This window comes from Octopus bimaculoides, chromosome 25 (assembly GCF_046866305.1).
Source record: "Octopus bimaculoides isolate indiv1 chromosome 25, ASM4686630v1, whole genome shotgun sequence".
Lineage (NCBI taxonomy): Eukaryota > Metazoa > Mollusca > Cephalopoda > Octopoda > Octopodidae > Octopus > Octopus bimaculoides.
The window spans coordinates 25,918,731-25,933,730 of record NC_142952.1 but is presented as its reverse complement, the minus strand read 5'-3'; the positions used below and the strand labels follow the sequence as shown (position 1 = coordinate 25,933,730).

Here is a 15,000-nt window from a genome sequence, read left to right as displayed (position 1 = left end):
ATTCTTTAGATCCGTTAATGTGCTTTTTATATATTTGTTTGTACAATGTGTTTTGTATATATTTGTTTGTGCAACGTCATATTTTGTTTGTAGCCAACGGGACCCTCATCTTCACAGTCATCGTCATCATCTGTTACGCTGGGAGAGAACCAAACTACAACAGATCCCTTGCGAAGTACTCCGGTACATACCTACTTTACCTACATGTTAAAGTCACCTACATACCTAACTACCCGCTGGAGGTTTGCCTCCAATGGATTTTGCATGTCTCGCCTGTATATTGTCTCGTTTGTATATACTTTGTATACATAATCTGTATATAATGTATATATGATGCTTTCATTGATATGTAATACCTTTCTCTATATTCATTAATGCGTGTGTTTTATTATATTTGCAAAGAACTTCCGTACATATCTATTTCACATTACTTGTTAAAGTCAAAATGTTGCATCATACTCTGTGTCTGTGTGACTTTGTGTCTACCTGTCTGTTTGTCTGTCTGTCTGTCTGTCTGTCTGTCTCTCTCTCTCTCTCTCTCTATATATATATATATATCAAAATCAGCAACAAGGATATTCAAGATTAATGCAGTACGATCGTTTCATGCGACTCTATTTATTTAAACAATGTGAGCATTTCATTAAATGTAAAATGCAGAGCAATCTTCAGCTGCAGAAAAATACAGAAAATTTACGGAAATTTCATTTCAGTAGAAGGACATATTATTGTAACTAAATTTAAGCACTCCAAGTGGGAACGAAGAATACGAAAAAAGCCATTTTCACTTAGACAGTACTTTGACTTAGCTTGTATGGCCTGGCTAAGTTAAAATGGTTTTTTGTATTCTTCATTCCCACGTGGAGTGTTTAAATGTACTTACAATAATATGTCCTTCTACTGAAATGAAATTTCAGTACATTTTCTGTATCTTTGTGCAGCTGAACATGGGTCTGCATTTTACATTTAATGCAATACTCGCATTGCTTAAATAAATGAAGTTGCATGAAACGATCGTACTGCATTAACCTTGACTTTCATTGTTGCTTATTTTGATTTTTAATGACCTTATTTTGGAATTCTCTGGATAATACCATACTTAATTCTGGTGCCTAAACTTAAGGACCATATTCACCTTGAATCTAAATTTTATATATATATATATTGTATACAGCATTCTCTATATTCTTTAACGTGTGCGTTTTCTTGTATTTTGATTTGTGCAATGTGTCATTTCGTTGTATATAATTGTTTGTGCCACGTCATATTTTGTTTGTAGCCACCGGGACCCTCATCTTCGCTTTCTTCGTCATCCTCTGTTACACTTGGAGAGAACCAAACCACAACAGATCCCTTGCAAAGTACTTCGGTACATATCTATTTCACATTATTTGTTAAAGTCAAAATGTTGCATCATCCTCTGTGTATGTGTGTCTTTGTGTCAGCCTGTTTGTCTGTCTGTCTGTCTGTCTGTCTGTCTGTCTGTCTGTCTGTCTGTCTATATATATATATATATCAAAATAAGCAACAAGGATATTCAAGGTTAATGCAGTAAGATCGTTTCATGTGACTCCATTTATTTAAGCAATGTGAGCATTTCATTAAATGTAAAATGCAGAGCAATTTTCAGCCGCACAAAGATACAGAAAATTTACTAAAATTTCATTTCAGTAGAAGGACATATTATTATAACTAAATTTAAGCACTCCAAGTGGGAAGGAAGGATACGAAAAATCATTTTCAATTAACCAGTATTTTGACTTAGGCTGTATGACCTGGCTAATTTAAAATGTTTTTTTTTGTATTCTTACTTCCCACTTGGAGTGTTTAAATGTAGTTACAATAATATGCCATTCTACTGAAATGAAGTTTCAGTAAACTTTCTGTATCTTTGTGCAGCTGAAGATAGTTCTGCATTTTAAATTTAATGTAACCCTCACATTGCTTAAATATATGGAGTTGCATGAAACGATCGTACTGCATTAACCTTGAATATCCTTGTTCCTTATTTTGATTTTTAATGACCTTATTTTGGAATTGTCTGGATAATACCTTACTTAATTCTGGTGCCTAATCTTAAGTACCATATTCACCTGGAATGTAAATTATATATATATATATATATATATATATATATATATATGTATATAATGTATATACCATTCTCTATATTCATTACAGTGTGCGTCTTTCTTGCATATTGATTTGTGCAATGTGTCATTTCCTCGTATATAATTGTTTGTGCCACGTCATATTTTGTTTGTAGCCACCGGGACCCTCATCTTCGCTTTCTTCGTCATCCTCTGTTACACTTGGAGAGAACCAAACCACAACAGATCCCTTGCAAAGTACTTCGGTACATATCTATTTCACATTAATTGTTAATGTCAAAATGTTGCATCATCCTCTGTGACTGTGTGTATTTGTGTCTACCTGTCTGTTTGTCTGTCTGTCTATCTGTCTGTCTGTCTGTATGTCTCTCTCTCTCTCTCTCTATATATATATATATCAAAATCAGCAACAAGGATATTCAAGGTTAATGCAGTACGATCGTTTCATGCGACTCTATTTATTTAAGCAATGTGAGCATTTCATTAAATGTAAAATGCAGAGCAATTTTCAGCTGCAGAAAGATACAGAAAATTTACGGAAATTTCATTTCTCTAGGACATATTATTTTAACTAAATTTAAACACTCCAAGTGGGAACGAAGAATACAAGACACCATTTTGACTTAGACAGTATTTTGACTTAGCCTGTATGGCCTGGCTACGTTAAAATGGTTTTTTGTATTCTTCATTCTCACGTGGAGTGTTTAAATGTAGTTACACAAATATGTCCTTCTGCTGAAATGAAATTTTAGTAAATTTTCTGTATCTTTGTGCAGCTGAAAATGGGTCTGCATTTTACATTTAATGTAATGCTCGCATTGCTTAAATAAATGAAGTTGCATGAAACGATCGTACTGCATTAACCTTGACTTTCATTGTTGCTTATTTTGATTTTTGATGACCTTATTTTGGAATTCACTGGATAATACCATACTTAATTCTGGTGCCTAAACTTAAGGACCATATTCACCTTGAATCTAAATTTTATATATATATATATTGTATACAGCATTCTCTATATTCTTTAACGTGTGCGTTTTCTTGTATTTTGATTTGTGCAATGTGTCATTTCGTTGTATATAATTGTTTGTGCCACGTCATATTTTGTTTGTAGCCAATGGGACCCTCATCTTCGCTTTCTTCGTCATCCTCTGTTACACTTGGAGAGAACCAAACCACAACATATCCCTTGCAAAGTACTTTGGTACATATCTATTTCACATTATTTGTTAAAGTCAGAATGTTGCATCGTCCTCTGTGTATGTGTGTCTTTGTGTCAGCCTGTTTGTCTGTCTGTCTGTCTGTCTGTCTGTCTGTCTGTCTGTCTCTCTCTCTCTCTCTCTCTCTCTCTATATATATATATATATATATATATATATCAAAATAAGCAACAAGGATATTCAAGGTTAATGCAGTACGATCGTTTCATGCGACTCTATTTATTTAAGCAATGTGAGCATTTCATTAAATGTAAAATGCAGAGCAATTTTCAGCCGCACAAAGATACAGAAAATTTACGGAAATTTCATTTCAGTAGAAGGACATATTATTATAACTACATTTAAACACTCCAAGTGGGAAGGAAGAATACGAAAAACCATTTTCACTTAACCAGTATTTTGACTTAGGCTGTATGACCTGGCTAATTTAAAATGTTTTTTTTGTATTCTTACTTCCCACTTGGAGTGTTTAAATGTAGTTACAATAATATGTCCTTCTACTGAAATGAAGTTTCAGTAAACATTCTGTATCTTTGTGCAGCTGAAGATTGCTCTGCATTTTAAATTTAATGTAATCCTCACGTTGCTTAAATATATGGAGTTGCATGAAACGATCGTACTGCATTAACCTTGAATATCCTTGTTCCTTATTTTGATTTTTAATGACCTTATTTTGGAATTGTCTGGATAATACCTTACTTAATTCTGGTGCCTAATCTTAAGTACCATATTCACCTGGAATGTAAATTATATATATATATATATATATATATATATATATGTATATAATGTATATACCATTCTCTATATTCATTGACGTGTGCGTTTTCTTGTATATTGATTTGTGCAATGTGTTATTTCCTCGTATATAATTGTTTGTGCCACGTCATATTTTGTTTGTAGCCACCGGGACCCTCATCTTCGCTTTCTTCGTCATCCTCTGTTACACTTGGAGAGAACCAAACCACAACAGATCCCTTGCAAAGTACTTCGGTACATATCTACTTCACATTATTTGTTAAAGTCAAAATGTTGCATCATCCTCTGTGCCTGTGTCACTTTGTGTCTACCTGACTGTTTGTCTGTCTGTCTGTCTGTCTGTCTGTCTGTCTGTCTGTCAGTCTCTCTCTCTATATATATATCAAAATAAGCAACAAGGATATTGAAAGTTAATGTTGTACGATCGTTTCATGCAACTCCATTTATTTAAGCAATGTGAGCCTTACATTAAATGTAAAATGCAGAGCAATGTTTAGCTGCACAAAGATACAGAAAGTTTACTAAAATTTCATTTCAGTAGAAGGACATATTATTATAACTACATTTAAACACTCCAAGTGGGAAGGAAGAATACGAAAAACCATTTTCACTTAACCAGTATTTTGACTTAGGCTGTATGACCTGGCTAATTTAAAATGTTTTTTTTTGTATTCTTACTTCCCACTTGGAGTGTTTAAATGTAGTTACAATAATATGCCCTTCTACTGAAATGAAATTTCAGCAAAATTTCTCTATCTTTGTGCAGCTGAAGATAGTTCTGCATTTCAAATTTACTGTAATCCTCACGTTGCTTAAATATATGGAGTTGCATCATCCTCTGTGTCTGTGTGACTTTGTGTCTACCTGCCTGTTTGTCTGTCTGTCTGTCTGTCTGTCTGTCTCTCTATATATGTATATATCAAAATAAGCAAGAAGGATATTCAAGGTTGATGCAGTGCGATCGTTTCATGCTATTCCATTTAATTAAGCAATGTGAGCCTTACATTAAATGTAAAATGCAGAGCAATCTTCAGCTGCACAATGATACAGAAAGTTTACTCAAATTTCATTTCAGTAGAAGGACATATTATTATAACTACATTTAAACACTCCAAGTGGGAAGGAAGAATACGAACAACCATTTTCACTTAACCAGTATTTTGACTTAGGCTGTATGACCTGGCTAATTTAAAATGTTTTTTTTTGTATTCTTACTTCCCACTTGGAGTGTTTAAATGTAGTTACAATAATATGTCCTTCTACTGAAATGAAGTTTCAGTAAACTTTCTGTATCTTTGTGCAGCTGAAGATTGCTCTGCATTTTAAATTTAATGTAATCCTCACATTGCTTAAATATATGGAGTTGCATGAAACGATCGTACTGCATTAACCTTGAATATCCTTGTTCCTTATTTTGATTTTTAATGACCTTATTTGGGAATTGTCTGGATAATACCTTACTTAATTCTGGTGCCTAATCTTAAGTACCATATTCACCTGGAATGTAAATTATATATATATATATATATATATATATATATATATATGTATATAATGTATATACCATTCTCTATATTCATTGACGTGTGCGTTTTCTTGTATATTGATTTGTGCAATGTGTTATTTCCTCGTATATAATTGTTTGTGCCACGTCATATTTTGTTTGTAGCCACCGGGACCCTCATCCTCGCTTTCTTCGTCATCCTCTGTTACACTTGGAGAGAACCAAACCACAACAGATCCCTTGCAAAGTACTTCGGTACATATCTTTTTCACATTATTTGTTAAAGTCAAAATGTTGCATCATCCTCTGTGCCTGTGTCACTTTGTGTCTACCTGACTGTCTGTCTGTCTGTCTGTCTGTCTGTCTGTCTGTCTGTCTGTCTGTCTCTCTATATATATATCAAAATAAGCAACAAGGATATTGAAAGTTAATGTTGTACGATCGTTTCATGCAACTCCATTTATTTAAGCAATATGAGCCTTACATTAAATGTAAAATGCAGAGCAATGTTTAGCTGCACAAAGATACAGAAAGTTTACTAAAATTTCATTTCAGTAGAAGAACATATTATTATAACTACATTTAAACACTCCAAGTGGGAAGGAAGAATACGAACAACCATTTTCACTTAACCAGTATTTTGACTTAGGCTGTATGACCTGGCTAATTTAAAATGTTTTTTTTGTATTCTTACTTCCCACTTGGAGTGTTTAAATGTAGTTACAATAATATGCCCTTCTACTGAAATGAAATTTCAGTAAAATTTCTGTATCTTTGTGCAGCTGAAGATAGTTTTGCATTTTAAATTTAATGTAATCCTCACGTTGCTTAAATATATGGAGTTGCATCATCCTCTGTATCTGTGTGACTTTGTGTCTACCTGCCTGTTTGTCTGTCTGTCTGTCAGTCTGTCTGTCTGTCTGTCTGTCTGTCTGTCTCTATATATATGTATATATCAAAATAAGCAAGAAGGATATTCAAGGTTGATGCAGTACGATCGTTTCAGGCTATTCCATTTAATTAAGCAATGTGAGCCTTACATTAAATGTAAAATGCAGAGCTATCTTCAGCTGCACAATGATACAGAAAGTTTACTGAAATTTCATTTCAGTAGAAGGACATATTATTATAACTACATTTAAACACTCCAAGTGGGAAGGAAGAATACGAAAAACCATTTTGACTTAGCCAGTATTTTGACTTTAAAATGTTTTTTCGTATTCTTCTTTCCCACTTGGAGTGTTTAAATGTAGTTACAATAATATGTCCTTCTACTGAAATGAAATTTCAGTAAATTTTCTGTATCTTTCTGCAGCTGAAGATAGTTCTGCATTTTAAATTTAATGTAATGCTCGCATTGCTTAAATAAATGGAGTCGCATGAAACGATCGGCCTGCATTAACCTTGAATATCCTTGTTGCTTATTTTGATTTTTAATCACCTTATTTTGGAATTGTCTGGGTAATACCATACTTATACCTGATGCCTAAATTTAAGTACCATATCCACCTTGTCAAAGTCAAAATGTTACATATTCCTCTGTGTCTGTGTGTCTCTGTGTCTGCCTGCCTCTCTGCCTCTGTTAGAGTGTCCTTTTGTGTATTTGTCTGGCTACAGTTCCACTTTTTTTTATGACAATGGCCCGTTCTGCGTCAGTTACTGTTTTAAAAATCCTAATTTTACTGCACATGTGGATATGTACATAATTTTCAGGTATCTGTCACTTATCCTGTGCTTATCATATGTGTATACAATCTCAATAATATTCATATAATACTTTCAATGAAGTTTATAAACACATACGCACGCACGCGTCTATATACAATCTCTATATAATGTATATACGACGATGTCATTGATACTTAATACCATTCTCTATATTCGTTAACGTGTGCATTTTCTTGTATATTGATTTGTGCAATGTGTCATTTCGTTGTATATAATTGTTTGTGCCACGTCATATTTTGTTTGTAGCCAATGGGAACCTCATCTTCGCTTTCTTCGTCATCTTCTGTTACACTTGGAGAGAACCAAACCACAAGAGATCCCTTGCAAAATACTTCGGTACATATCTATTTCAAATTACTTGTTAAAAGTCAAAATGTTGCATCTTCCTCTCTGTCTGTGTGTCTTTGTGTCAGCCTGTTTGTCTGTTTCTGTTACAGTGTCCTTCTGTGTATTGGTCTGGCTACAGTTCCCCCTTTATTGATGCCACCCCTCTTTCAGCGCCCGCGCGCACACACACACAAATACATACACACATCAGGTCACCCCATGAATAATATCCGAAATATCATATATGTAATAACTCTCACAATTTGGCGGTATTTTAACGGCATCAATCAAATGGTATCGATTGATACCCAACTGAATTAATTACTAATATTAACCCTTCAAAGATCAACATATCGAAGGAGCATTTAAGGCACAAAATGCTTTATGTGTTCAATGAAGAAACTGTGCAATAAAAGGAACACAAAATATTCATTCTGTTTATGGTGAAGAGTGCTTCAATGGAAGATGTCGTAGAAGATGGCTTGCAAAAATTCAAAAATGGAAATTTTAACCTAAGAGAGAAACCTCGTATAGGATGTCCTGTTGAAATTGGTGATGAGTTTGAGAAGCATAATGTTGTGTCAGTTTAAGAATTGGCAAGCGAGCTCAATTCAAGCCATTCAACAGTTCACCGCCATCTTCAAGAATTTGGAAAGACCCCTGAATTCGGAAAATGGGTTCCTCAACCGAAAATTACGAATAGACATCTGCTCATCTCCTCACTCTCGTGAAAGTATCTCAATATTTTTGGACAGATTAGTGGCCGGTGATAAAAATAGAATTTTTTAATTAAAATCTTAAGCGACACAGGAAATAAGTTACGTGTAGAGAATAGGCTAAACCACAACCCAAAAAGGAATTCCAGACAAAAAGGTTCTTCTTTGTGTTTGGTGGGATTGCATTGGAGTCATCGACTTTAAATTGCTACCAATTAATGCAACGATTATCTCTCACACCTATTACCAACAATTAGAGTATTTAGATGTTGCTTTGGAGAAATGAAGGCCTGCTTTAACCATTCATAAGAAAGTGGTGTTTCATCGTGTTTCATATATCATTTTGAGATATCTCTCTCCTATCGTCTGTATATCATTTATGTATATAATTTCTATATAAAATTTATCTCATACTTTCAATTATATTCAATAACCAAATTGGCAAATTCGAGATGTATCACATCTACATTTGAGTGGTTGAGCTGTTTCATTACTCAGTCATAATGCTGTTGCAGATGTGTGAACCAGCTCTTCCGTAGATGATAGCCATGCAGCGTGTCTGTGAACAAGATTTTTTGTTTTATCAACGTGTTCAGTCTCCTTCTGATAATGCGATCTATGCTTTTGCTAGCATGCATTTTCAGAGCTATAGGCTCGTAGGTATGGGAACCTGCTCAGCTTCTGCCATTATGGATAGGAGACATACCGTCTTCGAACATTTAAAAAAGTTTTACCACACTTTGGTGATTTTGATTTCATTTCATCAAAGGCTTATGTTATTTCTTCAAATCGATGAATTCCTCTTTCACTAGTCAATCTGCAGATTTGGGAAACGCACAGGGCTCTTCGCTACATAGGCAGAGCCCTTCACTAGAAAGGAAAGGCCCTCCACTACAAAGATTACACCAGAAAAAATTGAAGAACTTGGCTGTGAAAAAAATCCCTCACTCGCTTTATTTCCTCGGACCTCGCTCCTGATTACCATTTGTTTCGACGTTTACGGAATCATTTAGATGTATTAGTACTAAAAAGCACGCAAACAGATCGAAACTTACCTCTCTTCCTTCTTTTCATGAAAACCAAAAAGGGGCTTTCACCAATGAAGGAATTCATCGATAATCATGGTAATTATGAACAGGATTAAACTTTAATAAAAGATAAAATTAGATCACTTTCTTTCTTTACCCAAATTCGGACATTACTGATAGGATGACCTAATATATATATTATTATACACACACAATACACACACAATACACGCACACACACACACACACACACACACACACACACACACACACACACATACACTCACACACACACACTCACACACACAATGCATATGTATATGTATTTATTTATTTATATAAATGTACATATATATATATATATATATATATATATATATATATATATATATATATATATATATATATATATATATATATATATACAGTATACACACACAATATAATATATACATATTTGTATTCTATATATAGGGTGTGTGGTAAATAGCTTGCTTATCAACCACATAGTTCTAGGTTCAGTCCCAATGCATGGCGCTTTGGGCAAGTGTCTTCTGTTATAGCCTTTGGCCGACCAAATCCTTGTAAGTGGTTTTGGTAAACGGAAACTGAAAGAAGCCCGTCGTGTCGTATATATATATATATATATATATATATATATATATATATATATATATATATATATATATATATATACATACATAAATATATATGTTTATGTCTCTGTGTTTGTCTCCCCCACCATCGTTTGACAACCGATGTTGGTGCGTTTACCACCCCGTAACTTAGCGGTTCGGTAAAATAGGTACCGATAGCATAAGTACTAGGCTTACAAAGAATAAGTCCTAGGGTCAATTTGTTCGATTAAAGGCGGCGCTCCAGTATGGCCGCAGTCAAATGACTGAAACAAATAAAAGAGTAAAAGAGTAAAAGAATATATGTATGCGTGTGTGCAGTTGTGCATATGTATGTGCGTTTATATATCGGTTTGGGTCTTCATGTTCCCACATTCTCTCTTTCTCGATATATAGACATACATCCCCCCACACATATACATATATATGCATACACACTCACACACACATATATATAGAAACATATATACGTATATTTTATGTATACACATATACATAACATAAAAATCTGTGTGAATTCAGTACGTTGAGCGTGGCCCTAAAATTCATACCATTTTACTGCATTTGTCTGTATATATATATGTATGTATATATGCGAGTAAAAATAAATACAAAAAAGGTGGGGTTTTTTGTATGATTGTGTATAGAGGAATATATTATTTAGTTTAAAAGAGTTCCAACACTGTCTGTTTTTATGTTTTATTTATATTCCTGCAGAACCAATGTGGGGTATAGAATATGGAATATACAATATATAATATAATATACAATATATAATATAAAATAAAATAAAATAAAAATGGATGGCACCATGAAAGAAAGTATTGAATGTAGATGAAATATTGAGTGTTCAATATAAAGGATCAAATATATAAATATATAAATATAAATATATATATATATATATATATTTATAAATATATAAATATATAAATATATATATATATATATATATATATATATATATATATATATATATATATATATATATATATATATATATATATATATATATATATATATTTATATATATATATATATATATATAATTAACATAATAGGGTAAACAATTTGATATTAAATAATATTAATTTAATAGCAGGAAACCAGCACATTAAAAGAATCAGAAGATTCAGAAAATTTTTTTTGTGAGATCTCAAAAGGATTATTGTATATGTATATATAAAAGAGACCACTAAGGGGACTGCTAATGTGCTAGAAGAAGATCACTTAAAAATTTTCAAAGAAAAAATTCAGAGAAGCAAAAACAAACGGGCGAGACTAGTGAAAATTATAGAAATAAATAGGTTATCTGTAGACCATGGTTTCGAAATCAATACTTTCTTACCATCATTTGGCGATGACTCTCACCTATCGTCTGCAAATCATTTATGTATACAATCTCTATATAACATTTATATAATGCTTTCTTTTATATTTATATACCTTTCTTCTGTTTGCATGTCTATTTATTTTTTACTCTGTTGTTTTGTCTGTTTACCTCTCTATTTACTTGCATGCCAGTCCATCCGTTTGTCTGTCCGCCCGTCTGTCCGCCCGTCAGTCTGTCTGTCAGTTTGGACGTCTGGATTTCTGTCACCATTTCTATTTAGAATCTGTGTATCTGTCTATGTATCTCTCTTTATCTATCGATCTCATTTCTCTCTCAGCACACACACAGAAACACAAACACACGCATTGATTCCCGTATTTATACAATTTCATAAATACTGTCATAGCAGCCAATTCTAGTTCCTAAATGGTTTCCTGTTAAAGAAATTCCCAGTGTGAAGAGTTGAATGAGCTGTAATCGGATTCGGTCATGGCTCTTCGTTTTTCTTTCCTCTTTTTATCTCTCTCTCTAGCTGTATATATATATATATGTATATATAACGACGACCATTAAGTGGACAGTTAATGTGCTAGAAGAAGATCACATGTAATGTGTCTACTAAGACCTAATAGTTCTCAAAAGAAATTCAGCGAAATTTCTTTCGAGAACTGAATTTCTTTTGAGAACTATTAGGTCTTAGTAGACACATTACATGTGATCTTCTTCTAGCACATTAACCGTCCACTTAGTGGTCGTCGTTATATACACATATACATTGATCCCCTGAGATCTCAGATATTTTTTCTGAATCTCTCTGATTCTTTCAATGTGCTGGCTTCCTGGTTATAAATCGATATTAATTAATATCTGATTTTTTTTACCCTATGTTTTAATTTATATACATACATACATATATATATATATATATATATATATATATATATATATATATATATATATATATATATATATATATATATATATATACATGTATATATGTATGTATATTTCATTATTTCATGCATATGTATTTCATAATTATATATTTCTGAATATATAAATGAGAATTTTAGTCTCAGCTTTGCTGTTACAGAAATTTAAAACTTTAATGGATTCAGTTCGTTAACTGTGACCAGTTCTGTTTTAAAAATCACAATTTTACTTCAGCTTTGAAAATGTATATCATTTTGAGAGAGTCTCACCTATTTTCTGTATATCACTTATGTTCACAATCTGTATATAATATTTATTTGATGCTTTCATTAATATTTAATACCTTTCTCTATATTCAGCAATGTGTTTTGCATATATTTAATTGTACGTCATATTTTGGTTGTAGCCAACGGGACTCATATCTGCGTCATTATTGGTATCATCCGTTACATCTGGACAGAACGGAACTGCAACAGATTCTTCGCAAAGTACTTCGGTACATATTTCCCTTAATATTCATGTGAAATCTACTAATTTGCTATGTATGTATGTATGTATGTATGCATGTATGTATGCATGTATATGAATGCAGGTACGTATGTTTTTATGTATGCATGTACGTATGCACGTATATATGTATCTATCCGCACACACGTATATAAATGTGCCCGGATTCTCCACATGATAATATTTTAAAGGTGGTGCCCCAGCATGGCCGCAGTCAAATGACTGAAACGAGTAAAAGAGTAAAAGAGTAAAAGAGTATATATGCATATACATATATATACACATATGCATACATGAACACGCACACACACATGCAAATACATACACACATACACACACACACACAAACATACACGAGGTGACCCCGAAAATGTTTGCACATGTTTAACTTTATATTCAGTGTTTATTAAAGGACATTTATTTTCCGAATTTTATAGAATCTACAGACAGAATATTGTTTTTTTTTTTTTGAACCTGTCTATCTTTTTCGAAATCGATATCCATTGCCGTCGAGGCGAAACTTTGAAACACACACAATATGAAACACACACTCAATATGCGATGTCTTGTTCTTAAAGAACTGAGAGCCAAGACAAAGTCTTGAAGTGATATGCCTGACAATTTGTATAAGTCCACTCTGGACTTATCTGTAGGCCGTGGGCTGGATTGAATTTTACAACAGACAGACATCAAAACTGAAACAAAAAAACATATTTTTTCAGACCCTCTCACACAAGCACACACACACACACACACACACACACACACACACACACACACACACACACACACACACACACACACACACACGTATGTATGTATGCATGTATGTATGTATGTATGTATGTATGTAGTTCAAATTTACAGAAAACGAAAGATGTTGACAGATGAAGGAACAGCAAGCAGATACATTAGATTAACGCTCAGGAAGAATGAAAAATTTTTCACGAGCCTACGTTCGAAAATCGGAGAGTGAACGAAAAGAAAAAAATGGAGCGAGAAAAAATGTGTAGGAATTATATATATATATATATATATATATATATATATATATATATATATATATATATATATATATATATACATATATATATATACATATATATATATATATATATATATATATATATATATATATATATATATATATATATATATATGTATATATATACATACATATATATATGTATATATATATATATATATATATATATATATATATATATATATATATAATGATATTTATATTATACACCCACATGTTTTTATGTGTGTATGTATTTCTTTGCGCGTACATGTATGTATGTGTGTTTGTGCGCGTATTTGTGTTTCTGTGGTTTATATTTGGGTCGTATGCATGCTATATAATTTCCATTTAATATTCATTTGACAATTTCATTTAAATTTAATGCAATTATCTATTTTCACAGAGGAATTTTTGTATATATTTGACCAATGTCATATTTTGTTTGTAGCCAACAGGAACAGCATCATTGCCACAATCACAATCATCTGTAAAACCTGGAAAGGACCAAAGTACAGCCAATTCCTTACAAAGCACTTTGGTACATATCTACATCATCTTCTTGTGACACCTTATATTTTAGCTTTATCGATCTATCTTCTAACTACCTATCTTTCTGTCTAGTTCCTAAGCTAAAACAAGAAATTAAGTGTAAGAAATTTAAGGCGATTGGAATGAAAATATATCAAACAAAGAAACTATATAAAAATATGCAATGGTAGAATTAAAATTTAAGTGGTCTTGCCGAAGTGTTACTTTAGAGGGAAAGAGTAGAATATATGATGAGAAGACGGTAAAGCGAAAATATGAGGTCTTTGGAGTCAAACCCTAAAGCAGTGTTTCCCAGCCTATTTTCTTCAGGCCCCACTATAACTTTCCAGAAAAATGTATGCCCCCACCAGAGGCTGGAAAAAATAACAACTTGATTATTATCATTTTATCACGATTACTTAATACAAAAGTATCTACCGGTAACTTTTTAGTAAGTAAGGAGTAAAAAAAAGTACGTTATTGATTAAAAAAAAAGATTTTCACAGTTCCATGTCCCACTTAAAATTAAAAAAAAAAAGATAAAAAAATTGGATCCCACAGCCCTCCACAAATTTCCAAGGCCCCACCTTGAGAATCACTGTTCTAAACGAAATGGAAGTTTGACTGGAAAAAGTAGATTAAAT

At 32.6% G+C, this 15,000-nt stretch overlaps 1 protein-coding gene across 41 annotated transcripts in view; it reads left to right on the top strand.

Moving 5' to 3' along the window:
- The window catches only part of LOC106871506 (uncharacterized), a 213,019-nt gene that overhangs the window by 177,188 nt on the left and 20,831 nt on the right, over positions 1-15,000 (top strand). For 5 of the 41 annotated variants that reach the window (XM_089341755.1, XM_089341751.1, XM_089341753.1 and 2 more), the window contains 9 exons: positions 94-183; positions 1,280-1,369; positions 2,267-2,356; positions 3,226-3,315; positions 4,235-4,324; positions 5,760-5,849; positions 7,569-7,658; positions 12,701-12,790; positions 14,277-14,366. In XM_089341755.1, the coding sequence (XP_089197881.1) occupies positions 94-183; positions 1,280-1,369; positions 2,267-2,356; positions 3,226-3,315; positions 4,235-4,324; positions 5,760-5,849; positions 7,569-7,658; positions 12,701-12,790; positions 14,277-14,366 (810 nt within the window). The remainder of the gene's footprint in view (positions 1-93; positions 184-1,279; positions 1,370-2,266; positions 2,357-3,225; positions 3,316-4,234; positions 4,325-5,759; positions 5,850-7,568; positions 7,659-12,700; positions 12,791-14,276; positions 14,367-15,000) is intronic. The other 36 variants (XM_089341780.1, XM_089341776.1, XM_089341779.1 and 33 more) reach the window with 21 other exon arrangements.